General features: G+C 29.5%; 10 protein-coding genes across 10 annotated transcripts; 4 read left to right on the forward strand and 6 right to left on the reverse strand. All coding sequences in view use genetic code 12, as the record gives it.

Annotated features, from left to right (window-relative positions):
• Nucleotides 1-35: 35 nt before the first annotated feature.
• MSH2 (mismatch repair ATPase) lies at nt 36-3,731 on the forward strand. The gene has a single exon (XM_064907221.1). It carries the CDS (start codon nt 521-523, stop codon nt 3,464-3,466), a length of 2,946 nt encoding a protein of 981 aa, XP_064759856.1. The 5' UTR covers nt 36-520; the 3' UTR covers nt 3,467-3,731.
• On the reverse strand, nt 3,595-4,723 carry YDC1 (alkaline dihydroceramidase). The gene has a single exon (XM_064904232.1). The coding sequence runs from the start codon at nt 4,632-4,634 to the stop codon at nt 3,723-3,725; it is 912 nt and encodes a 303-aa protein (XP_064759857.1). The 5' UTR covers nt 4,635-4,723; the 3' UTR covers nt 3,595-3,722.
• Nucleotides 4,724-4,757: 34 nt separating this feature from the next.
• Nucleotides 4,758-6,713, reverse strand: DFJ63DRAFT_308362 (uncharacterized protein; the record flags this gene model as incomplete). Its single annotated transcript, XM_064905510.1, has 2 exons — nt 4,758-6,109; nt 6,179-6,713. 2 exons carry the CDS (start codon nt 6,711-6,713, stop codon nt 4,950-4,952), a joined length of 1,695 nt encoding a protein of 564 aa, XP_064759858.1. The 3' UTR covers nt 4,758-4,949.
• Nucleotides 6,714-6,913: 200 nt separating this feature from the next.
• Nucleotides 6,914-7,918, reverse strand: MET16 (phosphoadenylyl-sulfate reductase (thioredoxin)). Its single transcript, XM_064904233.1, has one exon. The coding sequence runs from the start codon at nt 7,760-7,762 to the stop codon at nt 6,959-6,961; it is 804 nt and encodes a 267-aa protein (XP_064759859.1). The 5' UTR covers nt 7,763-7,918; the 3' UTR covers nt 6,914-6,958.
• On the reverse strand, nt 7,919-8,734 carry CSA2 (Csa2p). Its single transcript, XM_064904234.1, has one exon. It carries the CDS (start codon nt 8,590-8,592, stop codon nt 8,074-8,076), a length of 519 nt encoding a protein of 172 aa, XP_064759860.1. The 5' UTR covers nt 8,593-8,734; the 3' UTR covers nt 7,919-8,073.
• A 2,300-nt stretch (nt 8,735-11,034) lies between these two features.
• DFJ63DRAFT_337250 (uncharacterized protein) lies at nt 11,035-11,634 on the forward strand (the record flags this gene model as incomplete). Its single annotated transcript, XM_064908521.1, has 1 exon — nt 11,035-11,634. The coding sequence occupies one exon, from the start codon at nt 11,035-11,037 to the stop codon at nt 11,632-11,634; it is 600 nt and encodes a 199-aa protein (XP_064759861.1).
• Nucleotides 11,635-12,028: 394 nt separating this feature from the next.
• Nucleotides 12,029-12,885, forward strand: DFJ63DRAFT_320664 (copper transporter family protein). The gene has a single exon (XM_064907222.1). The coding sequence runs from the start codon at nt 12,138-12,140 to the stop codon at nt 12,723-12,725; it is 588 nt and encodes a 195-aa protein (XP_064759862.1). The 5' UTR covers nt 12,029-12,137; the 3' UTR covers nt 12,726-12,885.
• Nucleotides 12,886-13,511, forward strand: DFJ63DRAFT_320665 (methylated-DNA--protein-cysteine methyltransferase). Its single transcript, XM_064907223.1, has one exon. The coding sequence runs from the start codon at nt 13,011-13,013 to the stop codon at nt 13,467-13,469; it is 459 nt and encodes a 152-aa protein (XP_064759863.1). The 5' UTR covers nt 12,886-13,010; the 3' UTR covers nt 13,470-13,511.
• On the reverse strand, nt 13,144-14,795 carry DFJ63DRAFT_232266 (protein induced by osmotic stress). The gene has a single exon (XM_064904248.1). The coding sequence runs from the start codon at nt 14,571-14,573 to the stop codon at nt 13,563-13,565; it is 1,011 nt and encodes a 336-aa protein (XP_064759864.1). The 5' UTR covers nt 14,574-14,795; the 3' UTR covers nt 13,144-13,562.
• Nucleotides 14,796-15,017: 222 nt separating this feature from the next.
• Nucleotides 15,018-16,493, reverse strand: DFJ63DRAFT_337253 (uncharacterized protein; the record flags this gene model as incomplete). Its single annotated transcript, XM_064908522.1, has 1 exon — nt 15,018-16,493. One exon carries the CDS (start codon nt 16,491-16,493, stop codon nt 15,018-15,020), a length of 1,476 nt encoding a protein of 491 aa, XP_064759865.1.
• Between the last annotated feature and the right edge of the window lie 33 nt (nt 16,494-16,526).

Consider the following 16,526-nt stretch of genomic DNA (forward strand, 5'->3'; position numbering starts at 1 on the left):
CACTGGATGATCTCGTGGGGATGGAGTGGAAAAATAAAAAAAAAAAAAAAAAAAAAGAAATACTAAACAACGCCACTGTTAAAATTTGATTGATCCTCCTCCTCCTCCTCCTATTTTAATTAATTGAATTTTATCCTTTTTCAGTTTAAATGTTAATTTCACATAGTCAATTCATATGATAATCAATTGTTATATACATCCTCAATTCTTATCAATGGAAGTAGATCATCTTCTCTAAATCATCATGCCAAGAACAGTACCCCTGTAAATATTTCCTTCTCTCTGTGTCGAGCCCTTTTGTACCATACGTCATATTTTATTTGTCCTCACTTTTGGTTTGTCGCAAAGTTATGTCATAAAAATATAAAAAACGACAAACCAAAAAATGACAAATCGCGAAATCTCTAACTAACAAAAAAACAACAACACCAAACGCGTTTACAATTTTAATTTCTTGTTTATTTCGTTTACAACCAAATACTCTATCTTCTTTCATCCAATCAATCAATCAATTGAAATCATGTCCAGCTCTAGGCCTGATCTAAAGTTCACAGACAACGCTGATGAAAGACTGTTCTACATCAAGTTTGCCAAGTTACCTCCTAAAGATCAAGCTACCATTCGTATTATTGATAATAATAAAGATTATTTCACCGCTTTAGATGATGATGCTGATTTGATTGCTGATAATATCTATAAAACTCAATCAGTCATCAAATATAATCAATCAAAGAAGAACAAATACGTCACCATCGCATCTCAAGTGTTCTTAAATAATGTATTGAAATTTGTCTTAATTGATAAACATTCCAAACTTGAAATCTTTAATAAAAATTTCGATTTAATTTGTACGGCTACAGCAGGTAATTTAGAAAATTTAAGTATGGAATATGGAGTTAATTTAGAATCCATGTTTCAAGATTGTTCAAATCCTATCATTGCTGCTTTGAAATATATTCAATCAGGTGCTACCAATAATGTTAAAAAAATTGGAGTATCATTTATTGATATTCTGAATGCTACTATTCAATTATCTGAATTTGAAGATAATGATTTATTTTCAAATCTTGAAAGTCTTTTATTACAATTAGGTGTGAAAGAAGTAGTTTTACCATCTAATTATTCTAATGATGATCAAAATTCTGAATTTATTAAATTATTTCAAGTTTTAGATAAAATTGGTAATTTGGTTATTAGTACTATAAAATCATCATTATTTAATACTAAAGATATTGATCAAGATTTATCTAAAATCGTTATCAATGAAAAAAATAATGATGAAGAATCAAATATTGAACTTATTTTAGCTTCCAAGGGGATTAATACTACTGATTATCAAATTTCATTATCTTGTACTAATGCTTTAATTAATTATTTGAATTTATTAGGTGAAAATGATTATAATTTTACCATTGATCAATATAATTTATCATCATTTATGAAATTAGATTCATCAACCATGAAAGCACTTAATATTTTCCCCATATCAGGAAATACGATATCAAAATCAAAATCAAATAATAATGTCGGTTCGATATTTGAATTGTTAAATAGATGTAAGACTCCAGCTGGTTCTAGATTATTATCCCAATGGTTGAAACAACCTTTAACAAATTTATCAATGATTGAAGAAAGACATCAATTAGTTGAAAATTTAATTTCAAATACTAATCTTCGAGTATTTTTAACTCAAGATTTTCTTAGTCAAGTTCCTGATATTAAAAGATTAGTTAAAAAGATTTCTATCGGTATTGATAAATCTGTCGGTAATGAAAATAAAAAATTAGAAGATGTGGTAAGATTATATCAATTGATTTTAATTTTACCAACTTTAATTGAAAATCTTGATTTAGAAACTGATCCATTAGTGGGAAAATATTGGTTACAACCTATTAAACGTGATTATGAATTATTATTAAAATTCCAAGAATTAATTGAAACTACAGTAGATTTATCACCATTGGATTCTACTTCATCATATGATTTATTACATACTGATTTTAATATTAAACCTGAATTCGATGATTCATTAATTGAAATTGATCAAAAATTACAACATACCCTTTCCGAAATTAAACAACAACAAGAAGAAGTTTCTGATGATTTAAATATGGAAATTGATAAAAAATTAAAATTAGAAAAACATATTCAACATGGTTGGTGTTTAAGAGTTACCAGAATTGATTCTCATGTGTTAAGAAATACTAATAATAAATATAATGAATTACAAGTGGTTAAAGCCGGGGTTTTCTTCACTACTAAGAAATTAACTCAATTATCAAAACAATATAATGAAACATCAATGGAATATAATAAAAAGCAAAGAGAATTAATTAAAGAAATCCTTGCTATAAGTTTAACTTATCAACAAGTATTCACTGCATTATCATTAACTATTTCTCATTTAGATGTTTTAACCAGTTTTGCTAATGTGGCAATCATAGCCCCTATATCATTCATCAAACCAAAATTACATCCTTTAAGTCCATCTATGGATAGTCCTGAATTTAAACAAAGAAAGATTAATTTAAAAGAAGCAAGACATCCTGTGGTTGAAGTTCAAGATGATGTTAATTTCATTGCTAATGATATTCAATTTTCCAATGATGATAAATCATTTGTGATTATCACAGGTCCAAATATGGGTGGTAAAAGTACTTATATAAGACAAGTTGGTGTGATTGCATTAATGAGTCAAATTGGTAGCTTTATACCTGTATCAGATGAAGATGAAGCTATTGCTGAAATCCCTATATTTGATGCTATTTTATCAAGAGTTGGTGCAGGTGATTCTCAATTAAAAGGATTATCCACATTTATGATTGAAATGTTAGAAACTTCATCAATTTTAGCTACTGCAACTCATAATTCATTAATTATAATCGATGAATTAGGTAGAGGTACATCTACTTATGATGGATTTGGATTAGCGTGGTCAATTCTGGAACATTTAATCACCGAAAAGAAATGTTTTACTTTATTTGCAACTCATTTCCATGAATTAACTCAATTATCATCAAAATATCCCAATGTTGATAATTTACATGTCACAGCTCATATTGAAAAGGATTCTACCAATGAAAATAATGATGATATAACATTAATGTATAAAGTTGAACCTGGTATTTCAGATAAATCATTTGGTATTCATGTGGCAGAATTAGTTAAATTTCCAACCAAGATTGTTAATATGGCTAAGAGGAAAGCATCTGAATTACAAGATTCTAATTTAACTGAAGGTGATAAATTCATTCAAAATAAGAGAACCAATTGTAATGAACAAGAAATTAATGATGGATTAAATAAATTAAAACAAGTGTTAAAACAATGGAAAGCAGCTTGTTATAATGAACTTGATGGATCATGTAAATTAAGTAGTAATGATGCTATAGAGAATTTAAAGACTTTAGTAGAGGAGAATGGTATTAAGAATGAAAAGTTAGTTACTGAGATCCTTAATTTATAAAACATTGGTATAAACAATAGAATAGGCGATGGCTGCAACTGAGAAAAAGAAAAGAAAAATTGCATCACTTTTTCGTATTTGATTTCTATTTTTCTTTTTTTGAGGCTTGCTATATACTTTTTACAGTCATTGATTTCTAAATATAAAAAAAATTTAATTAATAAAATTAAAATATCCCCATTTGTGCTAAATATAAATTATTTTTGAATTGGCCTGGCCTGGCTCTTGCCTATTTGATATATAAAAAAAGACCTACTTATTGATTTTTCTTATCCAATTCTGAAAGTTCAGCATCAGCAGCTGCTAATGCTTTAATGGCTTTATGTCTTTGAAGACCATGCTTATCTATGCAATATACAACTGGGAGTCCAGCCACCCATTTAAATTCAAAAAACTCATCAGTACCTTGTAAGAAACATCTAAGATATTCCAAGTATACTAAATAATAATAAACTCCAGTTCCAGTAAAGATATGCCACCAACCATGACCTTCTAAAACAAATCCATAAGGAATTCCCCAATCTCTTCTTTTACCTCTAACAAATGTACAAAAATGAATATCAAGATTCCATAAAAAGTAACCAAGTAAAAAGATTAAAACTCCAATTGTCATAGTTTTATATAATTGAGATTTAGCTCCTTTATCATCAACATGTTCACCTGTTAATGATAATGATTTAAATATAATACAAGCATTTAAAAGAGCGTATGCAGCTTGATGTATGGTGGGGTCTCTAAAGTGTAAGTAAATTAAAGTTAATAAATTAGCAGCAGAGAAAATTCCAATTCCAACTATAATTGATTCCCGTTTTGTTCTAAATTCACTAAATACTGACCAAAATGGTATACAAGTAGCATAAATCATAGGTAATTCATCTAATAATTGAAAATGATACATTAAAGTCATATGAAATAACCATGAACCAATCCCCACAAGTAAAAATCCAAATGCAGTAAATAGAAATCGAGGTTCTAAATGATTTTGATAAGCATGAAATATAGCAAAAGTGGCTAAAGCTATAAATACTGAATTGGTAAAAGTATTTAAAGCTTCAGCAATATATTCTGATACCACATAGTTTTCCTCGCACCAATCTATAGTTGAAGTGGGGATACCCCAGAACCCATCCAATTGTTCTGGAGGATACGGATAAGCAAACGGAAGCATTGATCTATATAGATGTATCAAGTATTCTATCAATTGACTTGACTTTGAATGTAAATTGAAAAAGCCAATTTAAAAAAAAAAGAAAAGAAGAAAAGTGTTACCAATTTGATTTGAGTTAATTCTGATTTTGATTTTGATTTTGATTTGAGTGATGGCGGTATGGCTCACAAACGTTTCCCTTTTTCTATTTATCTTCAGAGCGCAAACTAAAAAAGTGCTATCCTGAAAACGGAGGTATCGGTATAAAAATAGATCAGCCCCTTCTATCAGGATTGACACATATATTGTCTATATATATATATACAAATAATTCAATTACTGGGTAAAATTTTCATACCATTCTAACCAACATTCATCATTATATGGACGTATAGTATACAGATCATACATGACCATTTTCTCTTCATCTGTCTCGTTGTTACCGGCAAATTGTTTACCTAGTTGAATGACATTTGGTTTAACTTTATCTTCAGTAGAATCAGCATTATTATATTCTGTGATCTCACACCAATCTTGACAAAGTTTAGACCCAAACCTCCAATATAAATTAGCAACTGCTAATTTCATTTCAATTAAAGCAATATTCATTCCTAAACACATTCGAATTCCTTTTCCAAATGGCATCATATACTTTTGTTGTTTCATAATTCTTTGATTGAAATCCTCCACACTTTCATCATCATATTGTAACCATCTTTCTGGAATGAATCTATATGGATCTGGAAACACATTCTCTAATCTATGCATCGAATATGGTTGAACTGAAATGGTTGTACCAGTAGGTACAGTAATATATTCACCATTATCTAATCTTATCGAATAAGGTTTATCCACCATTCTAGGTTCTGCACCAGGAATTGGAGCATGAATTCTTCCAATTTCATTCATAATAGCATTCAAATATGGAAGATTATCAACTATTTCAAGATCATCGATAACAGCACCTTTAACTGGATTACTAAATTGTTGAATTAATTCTTGTTGTAATTTAAGTTGAACTGAATTATTGATTGGTCTCGATAATTCATAACATAAATATGTAAGATAAATAGCAGTTGTTTCATGACCTGCAAAAATATTATCAGTAAGAAACGAATAAGCATATTCACCTGTAATACCTGCTTTTTTAAAACTTTCTAAAGTTGTAAGATTTTCATCTTTACCAAACTTTGGTACATTATTTTCGGCATTAGCATATAATGATAATTGCCATTTTGTAACATCTTCCAGAGCCTTTAATATACGACTGCCAGCAGCCCAAGACCAAAATCTTGGCATTAAAGTTGTCCAAAATACCATACTTGCCACTTCTCTATGACTAACAATGATATGTCTTTGTTCAGGTTTAGATAATAAATCAGTACCATTTTCATTACCTAATTCAAATGCTGAAACCACATCTAATGCTAACGATGCAAATAATGAATATACATCAATACCTAAATTTTTAGTTTTATTGGCCAAGTTGAACCAATCTGAACCTTCATGACCTTTACCATGAATATTATGAATTGATTTGGCATTGATATAATCAGGTTCTATACCATCTACTGATGATTTGTAAATAGCATCAACCAAATTCCCCACTTTCTTAACAAGATTATTTCTCGTACTATTGGTTTTGGAAAAGATGGCACTTTTACTATATATATTTGATACAATTTTTTTATATTTGATATGTCTATCATTCTCAAGACTAGCAAACATATTATCTTTAAACCCATGATTTCTAAAATTTTCATAAAATTTTGATTTGGGGAAATTTTTAACATAAATATCAGTTATAAATTTTGCATTCCCATTAACACTGATTTCATTAGGGGATAAAATGACAATGTTTCCATATTTGGCATGCAAGTCATGAACTTTTGTGATCCACCGCATCTTCCTTTGATCATTCAACGCTGTAAAATAACAGATCCTATGCAAGTATGGTCCCGGTACATTTCGAAGTGAAGATATAAAGAATGGATATATAAACAAGTAGTATGTTATGAATGATACTAATATGAGAGCTTGAGTCTCCAATGGATTCAGAAAAATATATTCATATAAATCATACACCAAATCTAATAACATAGTAGTGATAGTAGTAGTAGTTGTCGCTTAAATAGATCTCAGATCATTTGCTAAAAAAATAAGGCTTCAAGATATAAACTATGATATTTATAGTGATTTCATGTTTTTGATCTTTTTGTTCGTTTTTTTTAGTTTACAATTCTTATCAGAAGATGTTGCGAATTCCGTATTTCCTAATTCGTAAATAATATCCGCTTTCCTAACGCGGAATTTTTGTTATGACGATTTACATTTATATATTATACCTATTTTGCTACTGATTCACTATTTACAGCATTTAAATAGTTTGTGAAACTACTGGTTTGATGGATTCCGCATTCCGTTTTTGCTTTACCCTTCCATCTTCCACTTCTTTCGTCCTCACCGTCGGCTACAGGAACGGTGGAATGCCAATCTCCAATTGATTTGTAACCCAAATCTAATAATTCATTATATGGAACTTTATTATCATCAATGTATTGCTTTACTTGAGCGAAATTCCAATTGAATAAGGGATTTATTTTTATCGTACCACTTGTTTCTTCTATTTCAATAACGGGTAATTCTCCACGAGCTCCACCTTGAGTTCTTCTTCTACCAGTCAATACCGCTACCACATTTAATTCTTTATAAGCTCTTTGAGATGGTTCAACTTTTACTAAGAAATCATAATATGAATCATTGGTTTCCCATAATTGATCACCATACTTTTCAGAAAATTCCGTCTCATTATCAACATTTAATGGTTTGTAAATATGAATTTTGGGATTATATTTCTTTTGAATATTATCTACTAATTCATAAGTTTGGGGAAAATGATGTAAAGTATCAAGGAATATTAAATCTATTATATGTTTATTATCGTCACTTGAATCAGATGAAGGTTTTAATTTAGAAATCATATCAATCGTTACTAATCCAGTTAATCCAAATGCTGTAGTTTGATATAAATTTGGAAATGTAAGATAAGCCCACTCTATAATTTGTTCCGCTTTTAAATGCTGTAATTTTTCATTAAGATGGTTTAAATGTTCAGTAGTTAATACTACTGGTTTCTCGGTAGCAGTCATGACTATATCTATCAAATTTTAACCTTATAAAAGATATAAATTTTGCATTAACTTGGATTAATAATTACCATTGATTTATCTTTAATTTGTCAAAATTTTTTTGAAAGATAATGGCTCACGTGATATGATAACATTTTAGTCACGTTTATTTGCACGTGATTTATTTTTGAAATTTAATTTTTTTGACTCTGTCACCACTGTTAATCTGATTGCAATAATTCAAATACATTTATTCATACATATTTATATTTATTGAACACAATTAATCGTATCTATATATGGAAAATCTATAAAGTATCTATATTCGCAACTTAATAGGATGGAGCAGCTTTAGCAACAGCATCTCTTTGGTTGTCAACTTGATCTCTTTTATGTTCAGAGGCATCATTAGTAGCAACTGCATCAGTGGCAGCAGCAGCAACTGATAAGTCCAGTGAAACAGGAGGTGGAATAATCCAATAAGGAGACCAAACACCAGCACTTGAACAAATAGAAGTAGCTAATCTTGTAGCAACAACCACATTTTCACCTTTACAACTTTGAGCAATACATTCACCAATTGAACCAGCAAATTGAGGCATAACACATAAACAACCAGTATCCCAATAAGGACATGGAGTTTTACCAGTATCTTCGAATAAACATGGTTTAGCACAATCAGGCATTTGATCGTAGATTCTATCAGCGAACCCATTAATAGAAGCAGTCTTTGCAACGGCTGGATAAGTAGCATAAGGATTGTTGGTAGTTGGACTTGGAGCTTGAGTGATAGTGTCATCAGCTAAAGCTAATGAAGCAGTAGCTAAGATTGTAAAAAGAACGGCTTTCATGTTTAAATTGTTTGTTAGTTTGTTGGTTAAATTGAATTAATATATTGCTATTTATTTTGCAAAATTCTTGATAAATTTGATCCTATTTAAACTATTTTGAGAGTCCATTAATGGAAACAATCTAAACCGTTTTCTGTAGTAAAAACAACCATGCTGGTCCAACAATTTCATACATATCCAATCATCAAACTTTAAGTATATTAACCATTGAGATCGTGATCGGTGAGCTATTAAAAAACAGTTATATCTAGCAACCCATTTAGGAAATTTCTTGGAATGAATGTTACAATTTTGGAACATAAGACCTGACAGGTTTATAAACCTTCTTTATTCTGTATTCAACGACATATTTGAACCATTTATAGTAAATGCCGATTGAACATTGTATGTAATTACAAAAGTGAATAATTTTCTTAGCATTTTTCAATATTGAGAAGGAGAGAAAAAAAATTTGCAACCTTAAATCGGACACATCGCTGTTTATAAAACTACAATTTCCGGACATCGCAAACATATCAAACAAATCGGGATTTGGGTTGATGTTTGAGAAATGTAGGTTGAGTATCATGGATATCTTTCTATCTCTCAATGTTAGTGATCGAGTGAAGTAAATTAAGGAGAATTCTCGTATCATCGTGGGTAGTGGTCATTTATATTTTTTGAGTATTTATCGATAATCTTTTTTTATTTGGACTCTCTTTGGTGTTAAAAAATATTAGCTCTATTTAATTTTCATATTAGTAATAATCTTCTAGAATACGAACTATCATATGGTAGTTTTATTCCTTCGTATGCAAATGCTAAACATAGCCGCTATAAGTACATGATAGCGCCTAAATTTACTAAATATGCGTAATCAATCCTTCACACACATCAATTTACGGGACTTTTTAATTTTATTTCCAAAATGGAAATATATTAAAGACATGACGTTATGATATATTATTGCGATGAAGCATATTACGAGTGGAAAGTACCTTAGTTTTGGGGGACACAGCAAGTCACATGATAATCAATGATAGTTTATAAAGCTTACGTGTAAAAGAATTTGGTTTAAATTGTTTTTGTTTGCGCCTGTTTTGAAAATTCGTAAATTGAACTTTTTTTTGAATTTTTATTTTTATTTTTTTTTTTATTTTTCATTCGAAGCGATATTTTTACAATTTTAGACTGGGGGGGATTTTTAACTACACTTTTTTAAATGATTGGGTTAAAGAGATATAAATATTTTGCGGGATTAAGATCCCGTAGGAGTTGGGAAATATAATTAAAACAATGAGACATTCATTCAGGGGTCTGGTTTTTACTAAACTTCTTGATGAGCTTTATTACTATTTATAACCGAAATGAAAGAAAGTACCACATTAAACTTTCGTTATCTATAGAATTATGTAACATGTCAAAAGCAAGCAGTAAGATCTATTTTTACCAACATAGCCGGGAGGGATGATTATAATTATAGTATGTAATGTTTATAAGTTTCGTACTTTGTTGTTGTTGTAGAGGGGTAGCAACTAGTTAATAATAAGTTAATGGTTTATTTTGTAAGAATACCCCCACATTGAAACTAACTAATTCCTAAACCATTATCCTCAGTATTGAACATGGCATGGATATACATTTAAAACGATGAAATAATAATACATACAATACAAATTTACATCTACATTACTGACACACACACACACAATTTCTCGCTAAGCCATTGGCATATTTGGCTCTTCCAATATTTCTCTCTCTCTCTCTCTCTCTCTGTTGCTATTTTCATTGTTATTGGTTTTTTCTGAAACACCTATCAATCAAATTTATCAGAATTCGTAAAACTTATTTCACCATAATAAGTAGTGAAATTTATTGACTTATGTATTATTTTTTTACAAGAATAAGTTCGTAGTTTATTTAATTTAATTTAATTTAATGAACTCAGTTCTAACTATATATCGTCACTTTACGAGACGTATATAAAGTAAAAATAAAATAACAAAAAGCTCAGCAAATTAATTAGTCCAGAACTGGTGATCAAGAAAAATTTGTTAACAACTTTCCATCTCTCTCTAAATTGATTTCATTTACGAACTTTTCGTTTTTGCGCACCTAATTTCAAACACCCAAAACAAACAAACAAAAAAAAGTGATTTAGTTTTGTGATACATAAAATATTTACGAATAATTCATCTATCTTTCAAGTTGGTAGTTTCGGCTTACAGAGCTTAACTGTGGGTCGGACAATTTTATGGTATATAATTTAAAAATATTACCAGTTTAAGAGATTTATGATGTTATGATTTTAGTTCATACTTCCATGAAACTAGTGTTTTAATTAAATAATATAAATATCACCGGGTTTATTCATTTTTTATCACTTTTTTATTTAACTTAAAAACATAAGAGGTTGCAATATAATCAGCTTGTTTTATTTAGTTAATAATAAGCCATCATATTATGGGATTACTTATACCTCACTATTCAGATCTTCATCATTATCATCATCTTAGTAATAATCTCGACTTCAATAACAACTTAATGTATAATAGTAAATATAATATTAGTCCCACCAATACAAGTACTTGTTATGATGATGATTATATAAATGAATCATCATTCATTTGCAGTTGTTGTTCTAATCCTGTGGTTAATTCAAATACAAACGCTATAACAAATGTAAACACTGATTATAATATTTCAACTTTAAATCAGCAATTATTAATAAATAATCTTTTATGCAATTCATGTCATAGTATCATAGGATACAAGATTATAAACTTCACCTTGGATCAATCAGATCTCCCATTAGGATCTGACCATAGTAACTTCACTCCATTATCATCATCATCTTCGTCTTCAAATACATCCACATCATCTTCCGAATCGACTCCATCCGAGGATGATGGTTTAGCAAAGTTTAAAAATCATCTATTAAATATAGAAAATGAAGTGAATTCCAAAGTGGAAAGAATCGACTATTTGAACTTTATAGAAACTAATCAACAATTAATAGGACAAACATTTTTGTATATATCCCAAGTTACCAGTGTTCGTTAACAAAAATATATAAAAACTATACCCCCAGCCAGCCGCACACACAGAAAATAATACTACTCGGCTCCTACACGAACAACTAACCAAACCGAAACAAAACTTACAAACACACGAACAAACATATCTATTTAAATAATATATGGAAGTATATATATATATATAACGATTTTATAGAATAAAAAAAAAAAAAATAGAATATCATCTTTTTATATTTTTCTTGGTATATTAATTTTGGCGCCAATAAAAGAACTTTAACCTTTTTTCGTTTTTCTTTGCTTGCAAAAAATGGATTAAATATTTGCTCACGGTTACTTAAATAAGTTGAATTAAACTGCTCGCCAGTAATAAAATGGTGTTACAATGTATGGTTCGATATTATATGATTGATTAGTTAATTGATGGTCTATATAAGTTGGTTACATCCCCGATGTGAATTCAAAAGTTATCAAGATGTGATAATAATTTCAGTCAACACAAACAAAGTCAACCATTGAATACTTAACAAAATGAATATGGGAGGAATGAATGCAAATCCTGCTCAACCAGCTTGTAAAATTTCCATGTTATGGAATTGGTATACCATCGATTCATGTTTCATTGCCAGATCATGGCATGTTAGAACCACAGGTATGTTTGCCGGTTCATGTATTGGAGTCTTTTTAATGGTGGTTGCTGCTCAATGGCTTGCCAGATTTGGTCGTGAATTAGATATTGCCTTTGCTAAACAAAATGCTAAAAATAGAGCTCTAATGGGGGCAAATTCTTCAGAATCTTCTGATGATGAATTAAAAGGTCAACCTAAAATCCAACAAGATGGTCTGAATGCCAATCCTTTGTTATTTGCCATTTCTCATGGTTGGTTATTCACTAAACAATCAGGTGATATTTGTTCTACTCCAATGCAACATTTAATCAGATGTCTTATGTTCACAGCTCAATGGGGTTTATCTTATCTTATCATGTTGTTATTCATGTACTACAATGGTTATATCATTATTTCTTGTATTTTAGGTGCTTTATTCGGTAAATTATTATTTGGTTATACTGAAGCCATTCATAAAGATGATACAGAAGATCGTAAATGTTGCAGATGAGTCAACAGACTTTTCTTCTTTTTTTTTTGCTACCAAATATTTTGTATATAAAAAACGATTAGAACGCGATTGCAATTAATTCTCTTTACTTCTTTTGCTTTCTTATAGCAGATACTATATATAGTTCAATATAATATTCCTAATGTAACTATGACTGTGAGTGTTACTAATTTATTTTATACCATTATCGATGGTGATAATTATCTTGCGTTGGTAGTATTGGATAAAGCTGGTGTATTGTATTACGCGTCGTTAGGTAGTTCTAAAGTTAGTTTAATCCCACTTATGATGAAAGATTTCAAACTGATTAAAGGTTATCGATTAAATTCATTATCAGCTGCTTCAGATCTGATCTTGAATAAGGAAAGTAAAAGTTTGATTGATAATACCATCCATGAATTCGCGTTATTAATGACTTCTGATAAATTGCAACCTAATAAAATCAAATATGCTTTCATATTTGGAACCTCACTTCAAAGGAAAGTGTGGAATCATTTGATTAATATCCCATTAGGTTCAGTTAGTGATTATTCTACAGTGGCAAAAGAGTTGAATATGCCTATTCTGTCTTCTAGAGCTATTGGAAATTGTGTTGGTTCAAATAGAATAGCTATAATAGTTCCGTGTCATCGAGTTTTAAGTAAACTGAAAACTTTAAATGGTTATCGATATGGGCTTAAGATTAAGAAAGATCTTTTACAAGCAGAGTTAGGTAGTAATTATGGTAAATATGTCAAGGGTTAATTAAGTAGGTACGGTTATTTTTTTAGTTGTTTATATGTGTGATTCAAAAATATAATATCCTTTTTTTTTATTGTCGATTTATAAAAATCTAAACTAACCTCTAACTCTTAATAATTGTTTAACTGAATCAACCACGGTTTCTTCAATACCAATGAATTTAAATCCTAAGATTTTATTGGTTTTAGAATAGTTTAATGTTGCTAATTGACTGGTTTCAGCAACATCAGCCCCTGGAACACCTTCATAAATCTTTCCTTTAAATTGAGGGAAATCCTTAATAACGACATCAGTAATTGTTTGAGAAGTGAATCTTGATGATGATAAAATTAATCTTTGACCAACAGCTTCTTCAGATTGGAAAGCAACTAAATGAGCTTTAGCAGCATCTCTAACGTCAATCCAACTACCAATATGGTTTTGTAATTTAGATTCTGGATTCAGTTGAATAATAGCTTCAATGACTTTTGAAGAAGAATTTAAATCTGGGGCTACTAAAGCATCATCAATTTGTGGACCAAAAGTATAACTTGGTAAAACAGTAGTTAATTTGAAATTTACTTTTTCATTTTTAACGAAATCCCAAGCTAATTTTTCAGCTAATGGTTTTGAACCTAAATAAGCAAGAACTGGATGATTTTTAGAACTTTCAAAAGTAGCTTTACTCCAAACAGTTTCATCAAGAATAACATTTGGATTTGGATCATCATTTTCTCTAGCAGCACAATCAGATGAAGTAACGACAACTCTAGTAATTTGAGGAGCGTAATTTTTAATAGAAGTTAACACATTTTTAGTACCTTCAATAGCAGGAATTAAAATATCCTTTTCTGGACTTTCAATATTAAAACGGAATGGAGAAGCAATATGTAAAAAGGTAGTGATTTGAGGATTAGATTTTAAAACTTCATCAAAGGCACCAACATCAGCAATGTTTGGAATAACCACATAAGAGTACTTATCAGTATTTAATATTTTCTTGAAAGCAGCACCTTTAGCTTCAGATCTAACTGAACCAATAACAGTGTAACCTTCTTTTAATAATAAATTGACAGTATGAGAAGCAATGAACCCATTGGAACCAGAGACGAAAACAGTTTTAGACATGATATGTGATGATTTTAGTGATCAATTGAGTTTAGTAAGAACTTATTGAATAAGAAGAAATCTCTGAAATTTGAACAAAAAGTCGAATTACGTGACATTTATAGTGAAATTTTTTAGTGGTTAAATATAAATTGGTGGGGGTATCCACATCTTTTTTTTTGAATTTTAAAATTTCTCGATCTCCACGGGACCCTTTCCTAATTAGGAAAGCATATCTTTTTTAACGTGGGGGGAGTGAAAAGTGAACCACCTTCTCATAAAAATAATTATTCCGAGAAATAATATACGTCAAAAATTAATAGTGGAGAGGAGGGTAGGGTAGGAGAAGACGTAATTACATCTCTATTTAAATTATATGTGGTATAATAATATAATAATAGTAACTAAATCTAACTAAATGAAATATAAAATGACTAAAAAAATAAAAAAACCATAACCTATTTGTTATTGATTTTCATCTTTAGCATTATAATAATTAGTTAATTGTTGTAATCTTAAATCTGGAAGTTGAGATTCTTTTAAATACTTTTCCATTTCAAATTTTTCAAATTTTTGTAAGAATTCTTCAATATTCATCGACAGATCTCTTATACTGTTCATATATTCAGTTTCGAAATTCTTATTGATTTTATTCTTTAAAATTGATGGTTTGGTTCGAAGTTTAATTTCAGGTTCAGCTTCAATAACATTATTATCATTATTATTAGTAGTAGTAGTTGTAGTAGTATTATTACTATCACTCAAGTTTCTTCTTTTCGATAATGAAAATGATAATGATCTCTTAACTGAAATGGAATGTCTTCTCTTAATAGATAGTCTTCTTTTAGGTAAGGCTTTAGGAATCAGATTAATTGACAGAATACTATTATTATCTTCTTCAGTTTCCACCACTTCTGTTGTGGTTGTAGTTGTTGATGGTTCTTGGATTTGATCACTGATAGGAGTAGGAGGAGCTCGATTACTATAAACCAACATATCAGCATAATCTTGAAACTTTATAGAATTATTATTATTATTATTATTATTGTTCTTATTCTTAAAACCAGGAGAATTTGGATCTTCCACATGTTGAAATAAACTAAAACTTGAAGTTCTACGTCTAAAACTTTCCTTGATTGGAACTCTCATAGATATGGGAGAAAATAACATTTCAAAACTACTTCTAGGTGATACCACTTCATTTGAAAGAATAGATGGAGCTAAAAATAAATCTTCCTTATCTTTATGATGTTTTGTAGTCCATAATCCTTTAACTTTGGAAAATATTGATAATCTCTTTATATGCACAGGAGTAATTTCAACTGACCCACAATTATTCTCTTCTTTTAAAGAATCTGGTTTAACTTCTTTAGTAACAGCATCACCAATAGTAACCTCAGTTGAAGATTCAACTTTGTCATCATCATTATCAAAATTAGGAAATTTTAAATCAAATTCAAGACTTTCATTATCAAAGTTTATACTAATGATACTATTTTGAATCAGGACGGTTGAATCAGCAGATTGTAAAAGACAATCAATCCCCAAAGGAGAATCTTCTAATTTGAACTTATTATAAATATGATCAATAGGTTTGAAATGGGAACTAGGATCAGAAAGCTTTTGATTAAGTATAGAACTTTCACCACTAATAGTAGTTGAAAAGGGTATAATTAATGATGGAAGAGGTGATGATGATGAAGTAATTATTTGTCCTTGAGAAACATGCCTTTGACGGGAAGGATTAGTCTTACTATTTGATCTAAAATAATTACTTAAGATACTTGAAGTAGTTGAGATTGAAGTATTGGAACCATTTAAATTTGAATGTTTTAATGAGAATGATGAAGAATTGGTATTGGGAACAGGACTGATTTCGTAGGTTTTTTTAAAACTTGGAATAGAATGAATAGGAGAAGGAGAAAAATGAATTGAAAACATGATTGAATATGAATGGTGACGTTTAAGGGTTGG

This window comes from Scheffersomyces coipomensis (genome assembly GCF_036884675.1).
Source record: "Scheffersomyces coipomensis strain NRRL Y-17651 chromosome Unknown DFJ63scaffold_7, whole genome shotgun sequence".
NCBI classification, from domain to species: domain Eukaryota; kingdom Fungi; phylum Ascomycota; class Pichiomycetes; order Serinales; family Debaryomycetaceae; genus Scheffersomyces; species Scheffersomyces coipomensis.